General features: G+C 42.4%; 2 protein-coding genes across 9 annotated transcripts in view; one reads left to right on the top strand and one right to left on the bottom strand.

The window, feature by feature from the left end:
* The first annotated feature begins 3 nt into the window (after positions 1–3).
* On the top strand, positions 4–13,146 carry ncoa5 (nuclear receptor coactivator 5). 5 transcript variants are annotated; one of them, XM_061833586.1, is made up of 12 exons: positions 4–162; positions 1,981–2,034; positions 3,175–3,435; positions 3,633–3,740; positions 4,337–4,400; positions 7,357–7,617; positions 7,694–7,815; positions 9,611–9,740; positions 9,858–10,060; positions 10,676–10,880; positions 11,755–11,846; positions 11,921–13,146. In XM_061833586.1, exons 3-12 carry the CDS (start codon positions 3,267–3,269, stop codon positions 12,775–12,777), a joined length of 2,211 nt encoding a protein of 736 aa, XP_061689570.1. In that variant the 5' UTR covers positions 4–162; positions 1,981–2,034; positions 3,175–3,266; the 3' UTR covers positions 12,778–13,146. The 5 variants fall into 5 exon arrangements, with proteins under 5 accessions (XP_061689570.1, XP_061689568.1, XP_061689571.1 ...); XM_061833584.1 differs by having other exon boundaries at positions 5–162; positions 7,691–7,815; XM_061833585.1 differs by lacking the exon at positions 4–162 and adding an exon at positions 198–267 and having other exon boundaries at positions 7,691–7,815.
* A 3,620-nt stretch (positions 13,147–16,766) lies between these two features.
* Positions 16,767–23,818, bottom strand: part of slc12a5a (solute carrier family 12 member 5a) — a 201,388-nt gene continuing 194,336 nt past the window's right edge. For 2 of the 4 annotated variants that reach the window (XM_061833579.1, XM_061833580.1), the window contains exons 24-25: positions 22,434–22,567; positions 16,767–21,110 (exon numbers count right to left, since the gene is read on the bottom strand). In XM_061833579.1, the coding sequence (XP_061689563.1) occupies positions 21,019–21,110; positions 22,434–22,567 (226 nt within the window). In that variant the 3' untranslated portion in view covers positions 16,767–21,018. The remainder of the gene's footprint in view (positions 21,111–22,433; positions 22,568–23,818) is intronic. The other 2 variants (XM_061833577.1, XM_061833578.1) reach the window with 1 other exon arrangement.

The raw sequence follows: 23,818 nt of genomic DNA, 5'->3' as shown, positions 1-23,818 counted from the left end.
ACAGGTGGCGGCAGCGAGCGAGGGAGCACAGCGGAAATGCAGACACGTATCCGCCTGGCCGTCGTTAGCCGAAAGAAGAACAAGCGAGGGGTCGCCTCTGTATGAAGACAACGACGACGGGAACTTTTCCGCCATCGAAATAGTTTGAATCCTCTTTTGAAGGTAATCAACTCAATGTCTTGGTGTCTAAAACGAGACGTAGCTATTTTCCCTCATGTCAAGCAAATGTCCCTGCAGCCGCTTTGTGCCACTTGGTTTGCTTGCGAGGTAGGCTACCAGCTAATGGCTAACAGGGTTGAACGTAATCCCGCGCGACCTGATGTACGTATCAAATAAAACGTGTGGTAACCAATGACTAAGCGACTGAATGTGCCAGTTGACTAATAAGGCAATCTCTCGTGGTGGGAGTAGTTTCTTTTTGTTGCTTTGTTGTTTGTTTTTGTTTTCGCCATTTGACGAGGTTGGCTTGTTCCTTGGCGACAGACTCCATGTTCTCTGTTCAGTCGACACACGCAGGCCACTGGGTTTTGATCAAGATTTGATTAATACAGACCGCGCCACTATTACAAATATGTGCTTTTGTTGATATTAATTCAATTCCTAGGATGAAATACCGATTGATTACACTATTGGGAGCCTGGTTAGTACACCGGAGCGCATCGTTGTATCATGTACGTAGTCCTCATTTCTAATACGCCGCCTAGCGGAGGTAAGCAGTATGAACGATGGCCAAATGGAAGTTCTCTTTCAGATTCTCAAGATATATATATATATATATATATATATATATATATATATATATATATCTTACTTATCTTACTAAAGTATTGGTTTAATTTAAGAAAAAAAGTATTACAAAAATGTGACAGCCAAATAAGATTAACGTGCTGTAAACCACTGTTAACATACACATAAATGATATTTAATGTCACAAAGACTTCAGCGTTCCATTGTGGGAAATGGGCTGCTGATGTCCTGTGTGCTTGTTTTCGTTAAGATTGGTATCTGGCTTTGTGGGTGATCACGCAAATAGTTACATACCGCGCTTGTTGTTTGATGTCTGGGCTTCCTTGAATATTACAGTCTGGGATTGTCAGTCTGTTGTTCTCAAGAATTGGTTCTGCACTGTTTTTGTTGACTAGATTTGTCTTTACCAGATAATCACTACACGGCTTGCATCTTTTCGATATGAAGCGACATTCTTCTTGGTCTCCTTTGACTATTTAATGTAATATCTTGATAGTGTTCTTAGTGCGATACTACATTTGGATTGTTTTTTTTTAACCTTTATAACAGCATGACAAATTAATGTTCCTTTTTTAATCAGTTTTTAACACTGTACATGCAAAATTTAATCTGAAACCTATTTATATTTCTATTAGTGCTCAGTGCCATGGAAAACTGGACATTTATTAGGTGGTGTAAAATGTTAGCATCGGTCGGGAAATTCAAACCACAAGCTTTTTTTTTAACATCTTATTAGGTGCTGTGTCTTTTTTTTCTCTCATCTTCATAATTTCTTTCAAACCAATCAAGTATCCAATATAATTGTGATATCTGGTTTTGAAAGTTCCTTAAACTAAAGCGTGTTTTATTATAAAGGTTCAATGCACTTTTGTTTTGATAATTATGTACTTTAAAGCAAATATAAATGCAGTATATTCTATACATATTATATATATATATATTATAGTGATGTAATGTAGCTGTAGCATACACTTATATTTCAAGTCAACTTTCCTCATGGAAATGAAAACTTTTCCAGCCCCACAAAAACTCAATAAGAAAAAAAAGGCCTCTGTTGTATTGTACTGTATTAAAGCATACACTTACAACATAATTAGATAGAATATAAAGACTTTTAACAGTTCCATCTTATTTTTCATTATTTTGATTTAATGATCGTTGTGCTACTGGTTCGGATGTGTGTGTTGGCTGCTATTATAGTCCTGTTTACCAATATTTTTAATCTCTTTTCAGACGCTTGCCAAATTGATTGCAACCACCATTCTCGCCGTCCAGATTCCAGTTAAGGTATTTGGCAGGCTGTTTGCTGAGCAGCATTACCTCCTACTGTAAATGTGTAGCTTCCATTTCTTGTTTTGTGAAGCCTACATTTTTTATTTGGACGAAACAATTTTGCGCCGGGGCCATCGAATCCTTTCAAAAGATGACGTTTGTCTGACAGCGAGACACACCAGGGGCCTTTTGGTTTCAGCATTGAACAAAAGCATTTTATTCATCAACGTAAATTGTTCTCATTCAGACATTTGCATTTGAAATACCATTTGCCAAGAGGGCTGTCAAGGAGGACAAGGGGAAATTTATGCACTTGTGGACTTTGCCAATCCCGAATTTTCATTTTGCAACATTTAATATCTAAAGGCATTTTGGGGCAATGAGAAATTGTCACACTGAGCACGGGATGTGCTGCGACTCCCGCCCGTACCCCCACCCCGCATTGGAATTTTTTTTTTTTTTTGCCGAGACTATTATTCCCTTTTTGTATAGGGGCTCCTCAGTCTTGAGACTAGAAACAGCACACAATCAACTAAGTGTGCAATGTCTTAAAAATGGGCAATAGAAGAAGGCATGCCAAATCACTGCTATATTTTTTTCCTTTGCCTTGGACGTGTCTATAACACAAATATTTACTTTCAGATTTACTACTATGTAGGCATCGGTTTGTCATCGGCTTGCGTTCCGACTTGCGTACAAATAAGGGTAGCCGCTATTGGAATAGAACTCAATTGTGAACTCAGGAGCCCCTGTTCATAGCTGCTTACCAATACCAGACTGAATCCAAACCATGCGGTATTGGAATGACCCTGATCGGGATCTCAATTTTGCTACCAGTATAAAATAACCTCTGCAAATTCCACTGGGGATTCCTGTCGAAGCGTGTTGGTGAACTTGTGCGGCTGGCAACTAAGAGAACTATAAAAACCATCCCACTCGTTTCGTAGAATTCAAACGGCGCTCCGCATTTGGAATGGTGCTTTTTCACCAAATGCAGCTGGTCTGTAGTCCTTCAAGAATTTCGAATTGCTGTCACTTTTCCTGCGTAATTTTGAATTTCCACGTTTCCGATTCGTAACCATTTTGCTCCGTTTACCGATTTTCATCTGACAGAGAAATTTTAATCTCTTGTGTCACCCCATTGACATTTTTCAGGATCGTGGACGCTTGTATCCGCTCTAAACAAAACATTTCTGAGCATTTCCAAAAATCCGAGGAACGAATCCGCGAAACCTTGGGACCAAGTCATGTCTCGCCGAAGAAGTCGGAGTTCATCACCGGTGCACTTCTCAGGCAACTGTAGCAGCAATGATCCCCGGGAAATGGAACGAAGGATTTTTGTTGGGAATTTGCCGACATCCGACATGAAAAAGAAGGATTTGGAAGAGCTTTTCAGCCCATACGGAAAGATACTTGGTCAGTAAATACCTCGTCATGAGCAACAAAATTTCCAGCAATTTATACTAGATAATTGTCTTATCTAATTTGGAGCTTTTATTTTTGATTCCTAAGCATGTAGCACTGTAACCTTATTCCCACTGTGCTTGGCTAAATGGGTAGGTATCCATTTCAGTATTTATACTTTTCTACTACTTAAAATTTCCCTTTTTCAGGCGTTTCCCTGTTTCGTGGCTATGGATTTGTACAATTTGAACGCATAGAAGATGCAGAAGCTGCAAAAGTGGCCCAAAAGGGGCGATTTTATAAAGGTTATAAAATAGGTAAGCCTTGACTGCACCAAGTCTTTTTATGCATACGCTGTGACAAGCAGAAAAACACAACGCTAGTAAATGAAATTACTAGGAAAGAGACGGATGATCTGTTGAGAGTGAAAGTTGAATATATCCAAAATTCAAATACCACAGCACCAGGATGTTAAATGGTCAATGATATCATTCATAATCATTTCATGTTTTTTGCTATTTCTGCATGGAGAAGCTATGTTGTTGTAGACATTTTGAATGATTGGCACACAACAAATAAAAGCTGTTGTACCATTAGTTTAATTCCAGCCGGTTGTCTGCATTTCCTTCGGAATGGCTTAGTGTGTTCCCGAAACGCACCGCTCACCCAACTTATCGTCGGAAAAGAATTTTCTCCCCGTCCGTCATTTCGAACCCAATTTGACAGATGACAACTCAAAATCCTGCATTTTGACCTCTCGCCCAGTACGGAAGCCCACGTTTGGAGTAACGGAGCACATTTTCATTTTGGACCGTTGGAATTTCTTTGCCCCACCCAACTTCGTTCATTCTGCGCAAAGTCCGATTGACATGTCACTGTTTTTTGTTCAACGTTTGGATTGATTTATTTTCAGATGTAAATATGGCAGTGGAGCGACGGTCAGCTAAACCTCATTCCCAGCAGAGCCCTCCACGCAGGTAAAGTAACACAAATTCAGTGGGAAGATCTATGCCAACGCCTCCAAAGCAGCGGGTCAAAAACAAACAACTAAAACAAGATTTTAAATGATCAGGGCTGTGGACTTATGAAAACACTTATGGAAGTATGCTAGCCGGTATTTTGGAGGTTCTTTTTTTAACCTTCGTTCACTGACAGGAATTTTAACAAGTACTGTAAAAATAAAACTGATGGCTAAAAAAAAATCACCTTAATGATTTGTCTTGGTATTCACATTTTTATCTCTTGTCAATACATTTTGAGTTTTGTTCATGTGATGGGCTTCATCCTTGTTTAGTCGCTTAATAAATGGTTGCAAATTTGACTGAGGCACAACTTCATGAAGATGTCATACATGGACAAAATCTCCCCGGACAGCGTTCTAATAAACATTGCACTGTTGCTGAAAAAGTACAGTGGTACCTCTACTTATGAAATGAATTCATTCCGGAAGTCGTTTCGCAATGTGAATTTTTTTGTAAATCAAGGCGCGTTTTACATCTAAATAGCCTAATCCGTTGCGACCCCCGCCAAAAATAGGCATTTAAAGAATAATGAAAATTATGTATGTCTACCTATGGCATTGGGCGAAGAGAAGGGTGAGTGACAAACAAAAAGCAGTGAGGGGGACAGAGGATGAGATAAACGTTTTGCAGCTGAGAGCAAATGAATGTACCCACGCAAACAATTCCACTAAGCTCTTTTGAGTACCATGGTGAAGAAAGATGAATAAACACACACGAAAAAGTTGTACTTTACCTGTAGCACTTTCACACTGTGGCCAATGGGGATGCCAGGAAGGTGCAATAGTGATAGCCAATGCCAGATGGTCTCAATCCTGTATCAAACCAAGATACAGGATGTTTATGTTCGGTGGAATTTGGAGGTTGTGAATCCAGTGCCTATTTTTTCCTCGTGTCCTGAATCAACCTTTTGCAACTAGAGAGAAATTTTGTAACCTGAAATTTTACGAGTTACTAGAGACGTTTGTAAGTAGAGGTACAACTGTAATTCAGAACCTTGAGCGATTTTCCCTGTCGCCATAAATTACATTTTTTTTTCATAAAAATACAATAATTTTCAACACCGCTTGTCCTAGTTAGGGACACAGGCTGCTGGAGTCTTTCCCAGCTGAATTTGGGCGAAAGGCTGACTACGCCCTAAACTGGTCATATAGACAAGGATACACAATCATATTCATACAGTCACTGAGTGGGAACTGAACCCACGCTGCCATGCGAGGGTTCCGCTACACTGTCAGTGCCTGAAAAATCCATATTGTTCCCTTCCTGTGAATGAGATTAAATGAAAGCCCTGTTGCCGTTCGTGACGAGCTCGCCTCCTAACACTCCTTACTTGTTTTTACCAAATGTGTTGTGATCATTTGGACTGTCGTCCAGTCTGTGGAAATGAAAACTTTTTTAGCTTCTGCTGCATTCAAAGATTTGCAAGTACAGAGGGTCCTCAGTTACAGCAATCCCAATATAGCATCGTATCGAGGTTAAGAACTGCGAAAAAGTATACGTGGTCACACAGTACACGAAGGTACACTGTCGCTATTTTTTATTTATTTTTTTTCAATACAAATATTTACTTTATGACGATCACTGCGTTGCAGGACGTTTATATTGGACTCGAATGCCATTAAATGTGTAAATGTATACAGGTTACGTTGTGGGCGTATGAACAGAAGTTTCGTAAACTGAGAACCCCCAGTATCTGGTGAAAACACAGTATCACGAGTTTTGTCTTGAGTCTACATAATGCTGAGATTTATTCAGTCTGTCTTTTTTAGCAAATGGTTGGATGCGAGTGCGGACATTTTGTGACCAACTTTTAAATAAAACCTTACTTTTTTTTAGATGCAAATATTGAAAACCTCTGGTACATTCCAGCACTTATTAGTAAATTGAGTTGAGACAAATCAAGGTAATGCAGTGTCAAGAAATTCAATTGTATCAAGGGTTCAGTATTTCATTCATTCCAAAGTGAACCGACTGAAACCACTAACAAGCTTCTTTGGCTCGCTGATGACAGGACTGCAAGATGTGTCAGAAAAGTTTCAAGACTGGGGTCGCAAAAGATATACAATATTTCAAATCCAAACTGCCCCCTGGGTGTTTCCACACTTTGCCAGCCTTCTTTGGCACATCACACACTTATCGAAGGATTCTTCCAAGATCCTTAGCAGCTCCACCGTCACGACCATCTTGATGTCTTCCACACCTGGTGCCCTTGATGGAGCCATGTCAGGTTAGTTAAGGAGGTTACGGAAATTCTCCTCTCTGTAAGGAACTGTTGGATTCTCGGGATTGTTGCCGATATGTTTTCATGGTGAAGCAGCTGTGGGTTCTTCTCACCTTTCTGGTGCACTAAACGGAGCAAATCTCAACAGGATCTCTTCTGTCAAACGCTTGTTGCTCATCTGCCACACATTTAAGGAGAATACTCAAGCGTTTGTAGTTATGGTTTGAAATACAAGTTGTAATGCCAGTCCTGGAACTCTTCTGACACCTTGAAGACTTGGTTGCGCATTGATCATTTGCATTTTTTCCAACTTCTATTTTGGCGACCATATCTGGGCGTTTGGACCTTGTACACGTTTCACAAACTACTTTTTTTTTTGTCTCTGTGATTTTGTATTTACATGTGGTGTGGCTTTTATGTGGGGCGGGGGGGGGGCAACACTCGAATGTATAAACAACGACTGAAAGGTTTGTGTTTTAGGGACTGGATTTATTCTCAGTTGGAGGCGGGACCACTTTCTTGTTCTTGCTGTCAGAACACAGAAATATCCTGGATCGCATTCCTTCGGTGCCAATGTACTTTGTAACTCTTGATTGGTGTCAAATGAAATACTTGCATTTTAAGTATCCAATGTATTTTAAAAGAAACCTAAATGTATCATCCTCTCATTACACATACCTTCTTACTCAGGCCATATGGCGGTTATGGGGACGGCAAGGATCCCCGGCCTCGTTCCCGCTCTCCAGTTTTGCCCCGCAACAGCCGAGATCGCGACGCACGCGAACCCCGAGATCGTGACAGCCGTGACGGGAGGGACCCAAGGGATCCAGCTAGAGATCCCGGCCGAGAGCCAAGGCTGGGAAGCCATCCTCGCGACCATGAGTACCGTTTCCGCGGTCAGGAGACCAGAGACAAGGACCTGAGAGGACCTCCGCGAGATCTCCCTTACAAGTAAAGTCTCTGCATTGCAGCTGGAATCTCGGACTTTGTTGTTTTTGTTGACTCCTGAATCGTTCCGATGCAGCAGAGAGGATTATGATCGTTACCACCGTGGTGGGAATGGCCCTGATGACTTCTATGGGAGAAGGAAGGATGAGCCATACAGGGACCAGTACAGGGAGCCCTGGAATGGACGCCGGGATCCTGAAGGTGCGTCATATGTATTTCAAGCCATATTCTTCCCGACTCCATCAAGACTGTCGGGGCGGTGACTTTTTCCCCCAAAAAATTGTCCACAGAGGCCATATGTGAGCGTTAGCTGCTTTTTGGGCTGTTTCATGTGGTTCTCTTGGGAAATTTTTTTTTTAGCACTGATCAAAATCTCTGGCGGGTTTCTGGGTTTTCGACAAGTAAGCATGTATTCTTTTTCAGCATATTTCCTCTTGCAAGGACTGTTGAATCAAGCGGGTGATGAACACACTCGCAAACAAGATGTTACTTCCCAAGAGATATTTCCCAAATAGTTTTCAACAGAAACATCTGAAATAAATATTCTGACCTTTCAATGTTTTAATTTTATTCTGCATATCTTAATGTCAAATTTTCTTTTAAATTCCTTGTACTATTTAAGTGTCACATAACTGATATGCCTGACATGAAGCATCCTGCGTGCTAAAATTGCAAACAATAACCCCACAAGTGGTATTCGCAGGATGCAAGTAAATGAATAGATGAATAGTTAAATATTCAACACTACATGGACTTTAGTTGACCCGGACTGACTCTTCTCCCATTGGATTTGTGAGTTCCCTTGTGATTAATCGACTGGGTGAATTTGCACTTGTTTTGCGTAGGGAATGCTGAGCAAAGTAATTGCAATTTCACATGTATAATGCGCACCCATGTATAATACGCACCCCCCAAATTGACATCAAAATTCTGGAAAAGAATTATTCTGAATTTAACCACTTCATTTGAGCACATTATTTTCTTTATTTTGGAATTCTCAGCCCTGCTGTTTGGGAAATAACAAAACACAGTTGTGGTCATATATTTGATTTACCCAGCCCGAATTTGCGAGATGTGTACAAACAAACAAAACACAAAGGACCAGTTGAAAGACAATTTTGTGGTATTTGGATTCAAATTAAACTGTCAAGCAGTTCAGAAAAGCATTATTATCTAATAAAATAATACCATCAAGAAATGGTCGTTGTTCAGTTGCCAGTCATATTTATAAAAACTATATATATTTCACAAATTCTGGTGCTGTATGTGAACTTATGATTACAAATGTACATATATTGAGTCATGTGTACCCCTGTCATAAACGAATGAAGGTGGATGCTGCACCTTATTCATAGCCTCTCTGTGGCGCTGGAATGAGTTGTTTTTCATAATCTCAAGATAGTGTCGTTTATGCCCCCCCCCCATTTATCCATCCTTTTTGACAATTCTTTTAATGAAATAATGGACAGTGTACATGAGAAATTATGGTGGTCATTTAGGGTTTCGTTGTAATTAAGATTTCCAGGGATGTATACATCACAAATCCATCTTAACAACAGCATCAGGCTTGAGTTGATTGGTTTTATCACGTCTGTAAATTTACGTTGTACCTGTACTACTCATTGTCATGCGACCAGCTCTGTGTGGACCCCACCAAAGGTGGGAGAAACCCCAGCACACCCATGCCTAAGTGAGGGGAAGCAGTGCAAAAATAAAAAAACAAAAAAACAGGATGGATGCGTATTGGCAGATGTCTAATAATCAGATGCTTTGATGTAAAAGGTCTGGTCCAATGTGTTTCAATTTTCTCCTTAGACGCTCCTATGACACAATACCCGTTTTTGTGAGCAACAAATTGCAGTTGTGTAACTGAAGACGCATACACAGTAAATCTAGCTGGAGATGTGTGGAGTTTCGCTTGCACACTGAGGATGGGTCAACTTCACATTTGCTACTATTTGAACAAGTGTCAAAAGATGTTTGTCCGCACCGGCAGATGACCGCGTTCGCCCTGAGGAACGCCGGCGTAACGAGCTTTATCGCCAGTACTATGAGGAACTGCAGCGTCGCCACGACACTGAACGTCCTGTAGACTGCTCCGTGATCGTCGTCAACAAGGCCCAGAAGTAAGGGCGCCCCTCACCATCTCTGTGAAACATTACTTCAAGTCAAGAAGTTTGAGAACTGGTTGGTAATGTTTTCTTTTATGGTCGGTCTCTCGTTCTGTGCGTTGGAATCAACAGTAGGGAGTATGCTGAGATGGTTGGCCGCAAAGTCCACGACTTGGGCATGGTGGTAGACCTGATCTTCCTCAATACCGAGGTGTCCCTGACTCAGGCCCTTGAGGATGTGGGCCGCGCTCGCACGCCATTTGCCATCATCATTACCCAGCAGCACCAGGTTCACCGATCCTGCACCGTCAACATCCTGTTTGGAACACCTCAAGGTAACTTCATACGGAATATAAATCACAGCATCCACCACGATATACATAACACATACCGTAATTCCCGGCCGACAGAGTGCACCTGGTTGCAAGCCTCACTGAGTACATTTGGAAAGGAAATACTATTTGGTACATAAATACGCCGCAGCTGTGTAAAAGCTGCAAGTGCCCACATTGAAACCTACATTCAAACATGAGATATTTACAAAGAAAAACGGTACACAGTCTAATGCGAGTGCCACATTAAAGCTAGCACTAACGTTAAAACTTATCGGTAAATATCACTGAGCCATGCCAGTAACATAGCAGCACAACACTAGCGCAGCGCTAACAGGGCCGGTAAAAGTCACCTCCTCGGCACATATATTCCACCGGTCTCATTCTTACCTTTTCCGCTCGAGTTCCCCCGTGTGGCTGTTAGAAAAAGTGCATAAATTTGCCCCATCACCACATAAACCCCAGGGTTGAAAGCGTCTGGGGGGGGAAAGTCGCGGGTTGTAGGCCGTAAATTACAGTACTTGGGTTTTTCCCTCGTTTGATTGTTTCATATTGATGGCCTGCTACTTTTTTCAAATATTATTAAACATAATTCACATCTCCTTGAACTGTCCACAGAGCACCGCAACATGCCGATGCAGGACGCCATGATGCTGATTGGGCACAACTACGACGCCTTCAAGATGGAGACGCGCGAGAAAGAGCGCGAGGAGATCGCCCGCAAGGCCGCCAAAATGGCCGACGACGTGCTGCTCCGCGACCCCGACCGCGAGAGCCACCCCGTCTCGATGCTCACATCCATCATGCTACTCTCCGAGAACAGGTAAAAAGCATTTACACTTCATATTAGTTATGTATTGCAGTGACTCCCAACAAATGTCCTGGTAGAGGTCACCAGGTGTGCTGCTAGATCCAATTTCACTTAATAGGTTATTTTGCCATTTTTCTATCACTATATATTCTGCAGCACTTTTATCTTTCTAAAGTATATTTTAATGTTACATGTATTACAAGACTCTTGAATATTTTATTTTTAGAAATGGAAATAAAGCATAAGACAGGTAGTCTTCATACATCTGTCTTATGTCATTATGACGGGGCTACCATGAACACTTCATTATTAAGTTACATCCAGCAGATGGGAGTTAATTTTATTACCAAGCAGACAAGCCCACACCAGCTAATGAAATGGTGTTAAATGTCATGATGAAAGATATAAAAATTTAGCTGAAAAATAAAACTGTTTAACAATTTCATCTCCAATAGTGTGGTGCTGCAAAAAGTGTGGGAACAACTACACTGCAAGGGATGTTTATACAACAAAACTGTAACTCTGTTCAACAAAACTAAAAAGGCCCCGAAATGGAAAATTGTAAAGCTGCAACAAAATCATTATTTGTCCTAAACAGACTAAAAAGAGACGATCAGTGAATTAACCTAACACCACCACCAAGATTCCACCAGAAGATGACAAAATAGTCTTTTTTTTTTTTGTGCTAAGCGCCAAAAAAATCCCCCCCCCCAAAAAAAAAAAAAAAACGGCAAACTGGGACAAAGCCTTTCCCGCCAAAAAATTAGCAAATACCGAACTATAAACGTGTGGCCGTTAACTGTTTGTATGTTTTGTGAGTGGTGGAAAAACACAGGCAGTGCCTTGGCTCAATAACACTTGGGGAAATTTTGTCGCCGCCGGGTAGGTTTTTAACGCCTGAAGAACTGGGAGGTCTGATTGTGTACCTCACTGACAAACGGGCGCGGCTGTTGCGAAATTCCTCGGACCCTCACGCAGGTACAACTCGTCATCTTCGGCGACGGGCGACGAGGTCACGTGACGCTAACTTGGTAATCTGTCTCTCCGGACAGCTACGGCCCTGCCCGCCACGGCCAACGCCGCGCCCTCTGCTGCGGCGCTTCCCGCGGTGAGGGCGGCGGGCGTGGCGCCGGGCTTGCCGGGACCACAGCAACCCGGCCACATGGCACCGCACGGCGGCCTCATGGGGGCCCAGTCCGGTCTCATGACTGCACAGTCAGGCCACCTGGCGCCTCAGTCCGGTCTCATGGCACCACAGCAGTCTAGCCAGATGGCGGTTCAGTCCAGCCCCATGGGAGCCCAATCCGGCCTCATGGCGCCCCAATCCGGCCTCATGGCGCCCCAATCCGGCCTCATGGCGCCCCAATCCGGCCTCATGGCGCCCCAATCCGGCCTCATGGCGCCCCAGTCCGGACTCATGGCACCCCAGTCGACACCGCTGAGTACCCAGACCACCCCCAACCAGGAGCTCCAGGCCAAGATCCTCAGCCTGTTCAAAAGCAGCTCGTCCATGCAAGGAAGCACATCAACCTCCTCCTCCGTCCAATCTCAGGGCTACGGTGGCCCCATGGGCCGCGCGACATCCGCCGCTACACCGGGCGGTCCGAGAGGCGCCAACTCCGGCGGCGGCATTAATTTTGATAACCCGAGCGTCCAGAAAGCTCTGGATACTCTGATCCAGAGTGGACCAGCTCTCAACCACCTGGTGAACTCTGGTGGGTTGCAACCTCAACCGCAGCAGCAGCAGCAACCGCAGCAGCAGCAGCAGCAAATGATGCACCACCAACCGCAAATGCATCACCAACAACAACAACAGCAACAGCAGCAGCAACAGCAGCAGCAGCTCCCACCAGCGAGACCAGCAGGCAACATGGGCCAAATGTCACAGATGTACCCCCGACACTACTAAGTATTAGCAGGTGTTAATAGATATTTTGTAAACGTTTTTAACCTTCTCTTTGTTCTTTTTTTTTAATGTGTTGAGAATGTTTGCATCCCATGCTTTAGTTAATTTTTCTGTGGGTATCATGACGACAATTCCAGCATGAGAACGTTTGAGTTCATTGACTCTTCCTGCTCCTCCTCCTCTTTGTGTTCATTAAAAAAAAAAAGTCACCACACAACTGCTGTAATAAAATGGTATTGGTTTATTGCATTTTGTGCTGACAAATCTATAAAATAGAGCGGGTATCATAGCCAGTAGCCATAGAGATAGAAGCATTTTTTTTTTTTTTAATGTACCATGAAACACAATAGAGAGAATACATGTTGACTTCTTTTTTTTCTTCTTTTTTTTCCTCAAACCTTAGAATATTTAACTTACACCGACACAGAAAATAAACACTTCCCAACGAACTGTATTTAATTTATTTACACATAGCCCCCACCCCTTCGCCCCCACCCCCCAGCAATATGTGCAAAACACATCCCACAGAACCGGGGAAATAAAACCCGAAAAAGAAAAACAAAAACAATACAGCTTCACCACACATTGATTGATTCTCAATGGAAAGAAATTGTAAGTTGTGACTCGTTTGCAGTACAGTATATATTAATCATAATCATCTACGCTAAATTTTCAAGCATTCGTACAAAGTGTTCCTCACGACTCCAGTGAATTAAAAACAACGGCGGGATTTATTGACAGTATGTCAAGGGTGCCAAAAGCCGTCACATTCTAAATAGGAAAAAAAAAATCATAAAGTTATCACAAATACAAATAACGATTTGCTTTTTGTGCTCAAACGACACAGCTGGGAAATATTTAACTTGGTTTTTAATATTTGACTCAAAAAATGTGAAAACTTTGGACACCCCTTATGTTGTTTTGTGAGTACATTGCAATAAATTTACCTTGAGTAATTTGATCTAAAAACTATAACTCAAAAGATACACTACAGTTAAATCTTAACCTGTTTTTTTTTAACAATTTTTATTTTTTACAGCTGATGAAACCCCAAGATTGACTATTTGTAAGTGCTTTTTCATATAGAAAATAGGTAGCATATGAGTTTCATTTCAATTGAATATTGAAATTGATAAACTTTTACAACAAAAATTTAATCATGGAATCGACTTTTCTCACAGCTTTGGCACGTGTTCCAACTTTTGGCTACGAATATTTGGATCTAATTCACTGGAGCATATATTTGCACAATATGTTTATATATATATATATTTATGTCTATATAGTTAACGTAAATATACTTTGGTAGTCATTTTCTCCAGATAATACATGAAAAATAGACTCTTGAACTCTACTATAGTAATAATCATCATTTGGAAACACTTCCGGTGCTTAAAAAAAAAAAAAAAAAATATATAGCAAGGGGAGGTGGGAAGTAAGAGTCGTGCGACCGGAAAGAAAAAAAATAGACAACAAAAAAAATAAAATAAACACTTGATAGCACAAACACTCAAATATAATATTGTCATGTTCATACGTGCATGCACACACAATGTTTACACTGTGACTGGAGAGCGGCTCTGCTCGCAACACTTGAGACAGCCGCTTCCTGTTTTTTTTATTTTATTTCTTTTCTGAAGTGTGTCGTAACGAGATTGGGGGTGAACTCTGCCACAATGTCGGGGTTGGGGGGGAGGGTCGTCGTCTTTTTTTTTTTTGCTCCTGTACCCGCTCACTTGTGTTTAGTCAGAGCCCTTGACATCCATTTGAAGATGGAGACTTGAGGAATGATCACTGTGTTTCTTTGTTTTTTTGTCACATGCTACAGTTCGTTGCTTGGGGTGGAATCGGGGTCAGGGGTCGGAGGGCCTGCCGTGGTGGGATGGGGGGGGGGGGTCAATGTGTGTAGGGTGTCCCGGTTCCGAAACGGACTGTCGTTTGGGTGGTGTCCAACCAGAGCCGCTCCCAGGGTTGGAAGCGCGAGTTTTATATTCTTTGATCACTTTTTCAGAATGATACTGCAGTCACATTTAAAATACACAGCTGGGGAGGTGGGGAGGGAGGGGGGTACTGGGGGGCTGGATGAAGGGCTTTGTGGAATGATGGATGAACTATTTTGAGCACTACAAACTTCAGCGAGATATGGATTTTTTTTTTTTTTTGACAAGTGTGGAAATTAGCCGGAGCATGCGAGGATTTTTTTTAAAAAAATGATAATAATAATAAAGGTGCCGGAGTGGCCGAAATGAGGTTGTACTTGCAGCTGTTATGGGGAGGAGGATGGGGGGTCGGTGGGGTGAAAGTCCAATGCCGAGCATGTATCGCCGCCTTTTTTATACGGATTGGAAAAATGGATTTCTCATTTAAGGGGAGATGCCTGCTTTTCATTGGACGCCAGCGACCTTCACTGCCAGCACAGGTCTCATCTCATTTTCAGATGGACGGCAACAACCTCTTAACGTTTCCAGTAACGATCGGCCGATTTAGGAAAGCGTCCATATTTTCCTCAGTTATGATTTTTAGCCAAAGTGTAGCAGGGACAAATTGCACGAGAAACTTGAAAAAATTTGGATGCTCGCTTTTACCAGACAGTTAAAACTCATCGCTGTCGAGGCTTTATTTTAACGTCAAATCAAAAGCATGTTTGTGATTTTTGTTGTAATGCAGGGAGTAATTCTTTAATTTGAATTAAAAATCATGATACAATTCTTTAATTTTGTCATGATAAGCAAGTACTGTGGCTCAAATTTTTGTTTTTATTGATTCCAAAACACACAGGGATGAGAATTTTTTGAGCATTTTGGCGGTATTTTCACTCTGATGTTAACATTTCATAGAGAAGCTTTCTGTTTACCACGGCATAGTTATAACTTATCGACATACGTACGCGTATGTTATCGAGTTGTCGCGGTATGGCAAAAGTCTTGGGGCGAAAAGATGAGGATCGTGCCAGGGAAATTGATTAAAAACCATTGGCTAATGAACTTTTTCAGATGCGCGTGGCTTGAAAAAACTGTAACCGTGCAGATAGACAGGAAAACGCAATGGTAAGTTGGACGTAAATTTCTCAAATATTATATAACTGACAACTGTTGATATGATTAGGCTTATCTGTAGCACTGGCCCTGGAGATCACAAATTTTATCGCTCACTTGTATATTTCATGATGTCTTTATATATATATATAATTTTCTGTAGAACATTATCCTAAAGAATTTCTAAAGAACTGTAGAACTTTAGGACCCAAGTCCTATAGAAATTCTATTGTTCTGTAGAAATTCTATAGAAAATATCAGCCAAAGTTCTATTGAACAAGTTGTTCTGTATAAATTCTATAGAATTTCGATAGAAAATTTTTAGCAGGGCTATTTGATAGAAAATTTCACTGTCTGCCTTTTTATGGCTGATGTTTGGCCCAAAAAAAAAAAAAAAGTCTGCCTTCGGGGGTTGTCCTCCTTTCAACACCCCCCCCCTCAAAAACCCAAGAAAATTCCAAAAATGCAAAGCCCAAGAAACATAAAAAAAAGACATTAGGAGACGTATGTCACCACATTTCGAAGTATTTGGATTTTTAACCAATACACAAAAAAACTAAATTACGAGATGGACATGCTTTTCATTGAGCAGCTAAAATAACGTCTGCCAGATGAACACTAGTTTTTCTTCCTAAACTAAAAATATCTAATTTATGATTCTTGGGGGGAAAAAAAACATGCTTTTCACTGGACCGTGGTGTTCAAAATCTGCAGTACACTCTGTCGCCACCAGAGGTCACAATAGCGCCACGCGCTTGGCCGAAATCAAAGCGACTGCCGTCATCTCCCAAAAGTAAAACAAAAAAAAATGAAAAGGTGAACAATATTGCACATCATCTGACAAAACTCTTAAGACTTGAGTCCACAGTGATAAAACAGTGTACTACAAGAAAAGACAACTAGTAACTTGCAGTGTCTGTCGTGATTCATTCATATGTACAAACGAAGGCTTCACCCCCCCCAAAAAAAAACTTTCACAAGACTATTCAAACAAGTCATGAAATGATTTTTTTTTACCCCCCCCCCCAAGACGACCTTTGTAGGTCAACATTTGGCAGCCTTAAAAACCACAAAAACAAATATCGCCACACGTTTCCATGCAAACAGCGATTATAAAACATTGAGTTATTTTTTCTTTTTTTCCTCAACTGGATTACGATTAAACCTCGCGCGTCTCTTCTGACTTTTTTCAAAGGCTCAGTTGATGCAGGCAAATGTCAAACCACCCAAAAACCAAAAATAATAATTTTCTCTTTTTGACTCGTTTAGCCGAAATAATTCATACATCATAGCCACATTTTGGCGATTTTCAAATCATTTACAAAACAAATTATCGATAACTAAAGGAGTGCCAAAACGTGTTCTATTGCGTCAGTATTTTATCTAATGCTTTGCGTCGCCCTCCAGCGCTGATATGTATATTATCTCTACTTTTTTTTTTTTTCTTTTTACTGATTAGTTTTTCAAACGACCACCTCGTGTCGAAGTGGTCCGGGTGGTCTTTATGTACAGTACAAAGACGTCTTACCGATACTTAGCAGCATTCACCACAAACGGGCCTGGACATTCGAGCAACACCAAAAACAAAAGCTTTAGTCCTTGTTGTTTTTAAATAGCTCTACAAACTAGTTTCATTCTGAATTCCATGTAGAAATAAATATGTATATTATCCATTTATAGTTCTACTACAAGTCCACGTGAGCCCCCCTCCCCCAAAAAACAGTGACTCGAGATGGCTCTACAGACAGAAGACGTGATGGAAAAATAGATCAATGTGAAAAATAAGACGCGAGTCCCCGTTTTCGATATTGCACGTTATACTCCGCAGATGCGCTTCTCAATCTGACGCCGCAATCCAGACGAAATAGAGCTCGCGCACGTCACGTCACAATTCGCACGGCGCCATATTGCCGGTCGAACCCGACTACTCGGCGCTGCGGGAGCCGTAGAACCGGAGCAGATTCTTCAAATTGCCCGAGACCCGTTGCGCTGTTGGTCGTCACAATAAACAACGCAGTTCTTCAAAGATATCATTCTATGAATTACCATCTGAAAAGACCAGAAAATATCGATGGATTTCAGCAATTAAACGTGATGGATGGCGCCCAACCAAAGCGATCGCTTCATTTCAGGTAGGAATTATTCTTCTCAATCTCAAATTAGCAAAAAGTATTTATAATGCCAAGTTAGCTCGTTTGAGAACGACGCGTGTTTAAAAAAAAAAAAAAAAAAAACTGTCGCATGGGTTTACGGTGGTTAAATGTGGCCGCAATCGCTTCCGTGTACGTTCCGTGGAGATGACTTCGTCCTCTTTTTATTTCCAATCATAGTTAATGAATGTGAGTTTGTGTAAAACCAGGGGTTATTTATTTAAATATTGGCATTTGTATTGAATACTAGCTGAAAAGTTCGATGGATTCTGGCAAAGGTTAATGTGTCACCGAACACGCTTCCGTGTTCACGAGCCGTCAAAACCCACTATGTGGCATTTATTCCTGATTGAGAACAGATCCAGCAACAAAGTATTCGTATGCGTCCAGACTTTTCTACGCTTTTAAACTTTTCCGTGTAAATCTCGACGACTTACTCACCAGATTCTTGTGTAGATCCAGTTGTCCAAGACAAGCAGAAGCGAATTAACACATTTCTTAGTGGCGAAAACATCGACTTTGGCATGAAATACGGGTCCTCTATGCCGAGTTTATCTAATTTTTCCACGTACCGTCGTTTATTTTCACCTTCTAAACGTCTAACGGTATCGAACAAGACTCTGGGCGTCATGCTATAAGACATTTTATCGTGTCGTCGCCAACTGACTTAGCATTGAGCAAGGCTTAGCTTGACCGGCAATATGGCAAAGTCAACTAAAGTCATGTCATTTTATGACGTAGGTGCACGAGCACTATACAGTAGTATAGTCTTGGGACCCCGGTACTTTGTTGTTTTGACCAAAGTTGTTTGTGGCCTCCCTCTAGCGGAACGTGGAGAATCTCTTGAATTGAACATTCCAACGGCACGCGGTCATCATTGCCGTCCGCAACGCCGCACGCGCGCGGGAAGCCGCCATGTTGTTGACGTGTGAAATCGCATGCAGTTGCAGCAGCGGCCCGCTTTCGCTGGGTTCTGCGACAAAGGCGCATAAATGCTGATTGTTCTAGGTAATTTAGCGGCGTCACGGTGTGAAATAGGTGCAAGTTGGATTTGGATTTTGTAGGTTGTGCGTGTGACGTCGGTCGTCCTGCAAATTTGATCAATACCGGCAACAAACCTGCCTTTGCGGGGTTCTGCTGGAAAAGTCAGGGCGGATAAATACTTCAGTTCTGGCTCTGAACAGCATTTCCATCCCGCCATTTTCAAAGCCGCTTATCCTCACAAATGGTGAGGGAGCCTATCCTAGCTGACGCCTGTGTGGAAGAATTACCCCCCCCCCCACACACACACAAATTGCGCACATTTTTATATGCCTAATGTCACGAACTTTATCCTACTATCAAAAAACTTAAAACAACAAAGCTAGCAGTCGCGAGATTTGCGCACGGTACTGTATATACCTATCGTCGTATATATTAAATGTGTATATTTGCGGGTATACAAAATGTATCTTGTGAGTCTACTGCATAGAAGTTTGTCTGGTGGACAAAGTGGCTTTCCTTGCTACAGAAGCCTGCTTGGGAAAAGATGAAAATTCCGTCATCTACTTCCCAATCCCACGCTTGAAATTGCACGTAGACCTCTTTGACTTTTGACATAAAGTTAGCGCACTTCGTTTTCTGATTATATAGAATTCGACTTTAAATATGGCACATTTAATGGATATAGATTTGGCAAAAAAACAAAAAAAAACTGTGGATGACCTACAACTACTCTCGTCGATAAGCTCTTTCTAAAACGATGAATATCGTAATTCCCGGCCCACGGAGCGCACCTGGTGATAAGCCTCGGTACACAGAAACAATTTTAACGCTAGCGAGGCCGCGCTAAAGCGTCGTTGTTACCGGTAACGCGGCGGCGCTAACGCTAACACGGAGGCACTAACGCTAATGTGGTAGTGCTGATGCTAACTAGCCCAGCGGCTGTGCTTGTAGGTCGGGAATTACGGTACTTTTTTTTTTTTTGCTGTTCGAACAATGCAGGTATGTGCATGGCGGCCATCCCATAAATAAAATAAATACAAATTTAAAACCGCCGACCCTCATACGGACTGTTTCTCCTCGGATTTTTTTTTTTTTCTTGGAATACGTCACAAAAATATTACACTCCTACCCAACGAAGCGTCCGAGCTTATACATTATTTACAGGGATCCACACAAAGGGCTGCTGGTTGTGCCCCCCCCCCCCTCCATCCCAGCGTTTACGTCCTCGTCGACTCCTGCCGCTTGCCTGCTGTTGTTTGTCTACAAGTTCCGCTAACTTGGTACGATTATTATTTTTAATCTAACACAAAAAAATGCAGATTCAATCAGTCCGGCTCGCGATCCATCGGGCGGGATCAATGCCAAACACCTTTCAAGCGTTATCGCAGTGGACTTTGTGCATACACTTGTAAGATTTGATTTTTACTGCAGTTTGCTGATGTTGTTGCTTTCAACTCATTCGAGTCCACACGGAATGCTACATGTGAACTGGTTTGTTTGTTCTTGTGTTAGATTAAAAATGCTCATTTTCTGCACACTCTGTTTTGTTTTTGGCACATCCGGTGGCCACGACTAGGGTGGGGGGGGGGGGGGGGGAGTCCATTTACGCTAAAGCAGGCCGAGCGCATTTCACAGTTTGTACATGGTGACCCCTTTCCTGGCTGGTGGTGGTCTTGGGGGTGGTCTAAGGTCCCAAAGACAGGACTCATTTCGAAGCTGCTGCTGCTGCTGCTTCACACCCCCAAGGTTATAATAAACGACAGATTAAAACGGAAAAGACAAGCTAGCATGCATCCGACGGCGGCCTCAGCTAATGAAGACGGAACCGATGCAGGTCTAGCGTCTAAACCAGTCTACGACTTGGCCCGCCGCGATTCTGCTAGTTGGGGAGCTGAAGCCGAGTCGGGCCGTCGGGCGGGTCGGATAATCCATTAAACAGTGTGGGCGAAATGAAGATGAAGCAGCGTTGAGTGACTTGGGTGAGACAGAGAACACAGTGGCGGGTGGGGGTGTGGTGGGGTTGGTAATGGTCAGGTTGGAGGGAAGGAGGGGGCCAAGGGGGTGGGTCTGCTTTTTCAGGAGTAGATGGTGATGACCTCGCGTCCGCCTCCGCGGACCAGGAGGACCCGGTTGAGACCTTCAGTGAGGACCTCGAGGAACTCCATGTCTGGTAGCGGAAGGTGAAGGAACTTCGATATTTGATCGCAGCGATCAAAAATCGGGTAAACTTTATATCGCGGAGTTGTACCCACGTGTTTCGAGGGTGGCACTGAAATTGTTTACTGGTAAACTGAACATTTTTCAACAGTCTTACAATTTTTATCCTCATTGTCACCACCGTCTTTAGCAAAATGTGTTGTGTTGCGTGTGTGGCCCCGCTAGTTTAGATATATCGGTAAAACTGACATTTTTCAAACATATTAACATTTCAAATGTTATTGTTAATAGCTCATTTAGCATGTTGTGTTATGTGTTCAGCCCCGTGCATTCCCAAAAAGAAATGCTTGACCAATTCTCAAAACCTCACACTAGTGGCATGATGGGAAGCACAGGAGCAACCAGGAGGGGGCAGCTGCCATCCGGACTCCGCCCTTAGCTTGCTGTTGAAACGCAAAACTTGTTCTACGGTTACAAAAAGGCATTTGCCACATTTTCCTCAAGTCGTCGCTATCCGCTAATGACCTCATCCAAAACACAATCACGGATCGTCAGTTTACAAACGCGATCCACACAAGGGCTGAAACGAATTTGAAGGTCGTTGCTCACTAGAGCAGCAGCACCTCCCGATGTATTCAAATGATCTCTCACTATAAAATGATTTCTAAACACGAATAGCCTCCAAATTAGTGTGTCGCAGGAAATGACTTGATCCCCAAATGGACCTTTCTGAGCTTTCAATCAGCCAATCAGATTGTCTTAACCCCTGGTTTGACACGCCCCTCTCCCAGTATTGTCCCACAAGCAATACTGGTTGTCAGTAGCGTGCGCTTGGAAAAGTTAATGTTACGAAGATAATGGTCCTCAGATGTGTCCTCAATGATAATACTCATGATCTTTCCAAGTAAAAAGTACTCAAAGTGCTTTACACGTACAGTACGATTCCACTATTTTATCCTGATGGATTTCAATATGAAGTTTGTGAGACGTCAAACTTTTTAGCATCGATTGCCAACATTTCGCTGTAACTCTGCCATTGCGTCCTGCTCTTGTCCAAAATCTTAATTCCGTGTACATATGAAATAGTTGAGACCTCTCTGTAGAACTCTCTTGGACAAGTCTGAAGCACTTGGCAAAAAACATAACCCAATATTATCTGGAATACGCAATAATCAACTTCAAATATGTTCTGTTCAATCCCCATTTTGTACGCTTGTGAGACATGGCTAAGGGGGCGGAGCTTTAGACCGCCATCGGAAATGTGACGCAAAACCCATGGGGGAGGACGTGCTCCCCGTCCCCTTTGAAGCAGGATTCTATCATTCAAGGATACAGTTCTCGTCGCCCGTCCGGTTCTTGGGCGGTCCGGGCATGTTGAGCAGGACCAGTTTAGCCTCTGAGGACTTCTTGATGATGACCTCATTGAGTCGCAGTGCCGTGTGCATGCGTCGCACGTTGGACTGGTTCCTGGACGGGTGCACAGAGAGGGGACAAGGTTGCTGGGTCTCGTCAGGCAAGACTTTGGTTTTGCACATGATTCCACTGTCCTCATCCGGTCATGTCATGCAACTGTCGGGAGGAGGTTTATAGGAGCTTTGGTACTTACAGGTTCTCCCATTCACTGCGGCGGGAGCAAGAAGGGAAAGATGAACAGATCAGAACCCAGAGGTGGCAAAAGTACTCATAAGATACTCAATACTGGTTCAAACGCTTAAAGACCCATTAAAGTGACCACCACCCTCCTCCTTCCCCCAAAAAGTCCATTCGACACGCCGAAGAGAGGTGTTGTCGACCGGCCTGCCAATTTTGAATGAATTAAAAACAAATAATCCCGGCGTATCTAAAATAAGGTTCCACAGTCACAAAAGGTTGTTGTGGTAGAAATGGGCCAAGAGACATGGTGTGGTGGTGGTGGTGGGGGGGGGGGTGGTACCTGAATGCCACATCTCATCTCTGGCTGAACAGTTGCAAAAAAAAAAAAAAATGCAGTAAAAATTTCTACTGTACAGTTTGTAATTATTTGGTTAGATTTGATTTCACTTTCCTTTTCCACAAAACAATACATCCGTTTATCCTTTTTCCAAGCTGCTTATCCTCACAAGGGTGGTGGGAGTGCAGGAGCCTATCCTACTATAGGTACAGATTAAATCGTACTTGAGTCGAAAAATAAAAATTAATATTTACAGTCAATTATATGTAAGACCCATCTGTATTACTTGGCACAAAGCAACAAAAATTTCTCCTTAAAAAGTTAAAGTATTTTCCCTCATTAATTTCAATAGTGCTTGTGTTGAGGAGAAAAGAAGCTAGCTGGTGTTGCCTCGGGCTATTATGCCCTCAAAACATGTCCCCAGATTTTTGATAATGTTGTGAACTGACTAACAAAAAAAAAAAAGCCAAATGTAGCAGATGGTAACAATTGGGAAAAATACACTTCCTGTACTGTGCTTGTCCACATATTCGCAATTCTCCAAATTCAACTAGCTGCAGACAAATTATCCCGTTATTTGCTGTAGAACGCAGCTATTTCCCTTTTTCTGCTCAGACCAAAGCTAGGTCCCATGTAACGTAGTGATCTGGCATCATCTCGTCGCATCTTGGTCCCAAGGAGCTTTGTAGAAGTAAAGTGAGGCGATTCTTTTAGTCAGACCAAAGCTGTCTAGAATAGTATGCCTTTACTGCCCCCTTGTGACTTCTGCAAATGTGGTTAGAGGATTG

This window comes from Syngnathoides biaculeatus, chromosome 10, assembly GCF_019802595.1.
Source record: "Syngnathoides biaculeatus isolate LvHL_M chromosome 10, ASM1980259v1, whole genome shotgun sequence".
Taxonomy (NCBI): Eukaryota; Metazoa; Chordata; class Actinopteri; order Syngnathiformes; family Syngnathidae; genus Syngnathoides; species Syngnathoides biaculeatus.
Note: the sequence above shows the minus strand (reverse complement) of the source record. Positions and strands in the feature narration are given on the sequence as shown.

Excerpts from the sequence above, each read along its gene's own strand:
- ncoa5 (XM_061833584.1), top strand. The coding sequence starts at position 3,267 with ATGTCTCGCCGAAGAAGTCGGAGTTCATCACCGGTGCACTTCTCAGGC. Across the intron at positions 7,618-7,690 it reads CCGCGAGATCTCCCTTACAA|CAGAGAGGATTATGATCGTT; the intron begins GTAAAGTCTCTG and ends GTTCCGATGCAG. Across the intron at positions 10,881-11,754 it reads ATGCTACTCTCCGAGAACAG|GTTTTTAACGCCTGAAGAAC; the intron begins GTAAAAAGCATT and ends GCCGCCGGGTAG.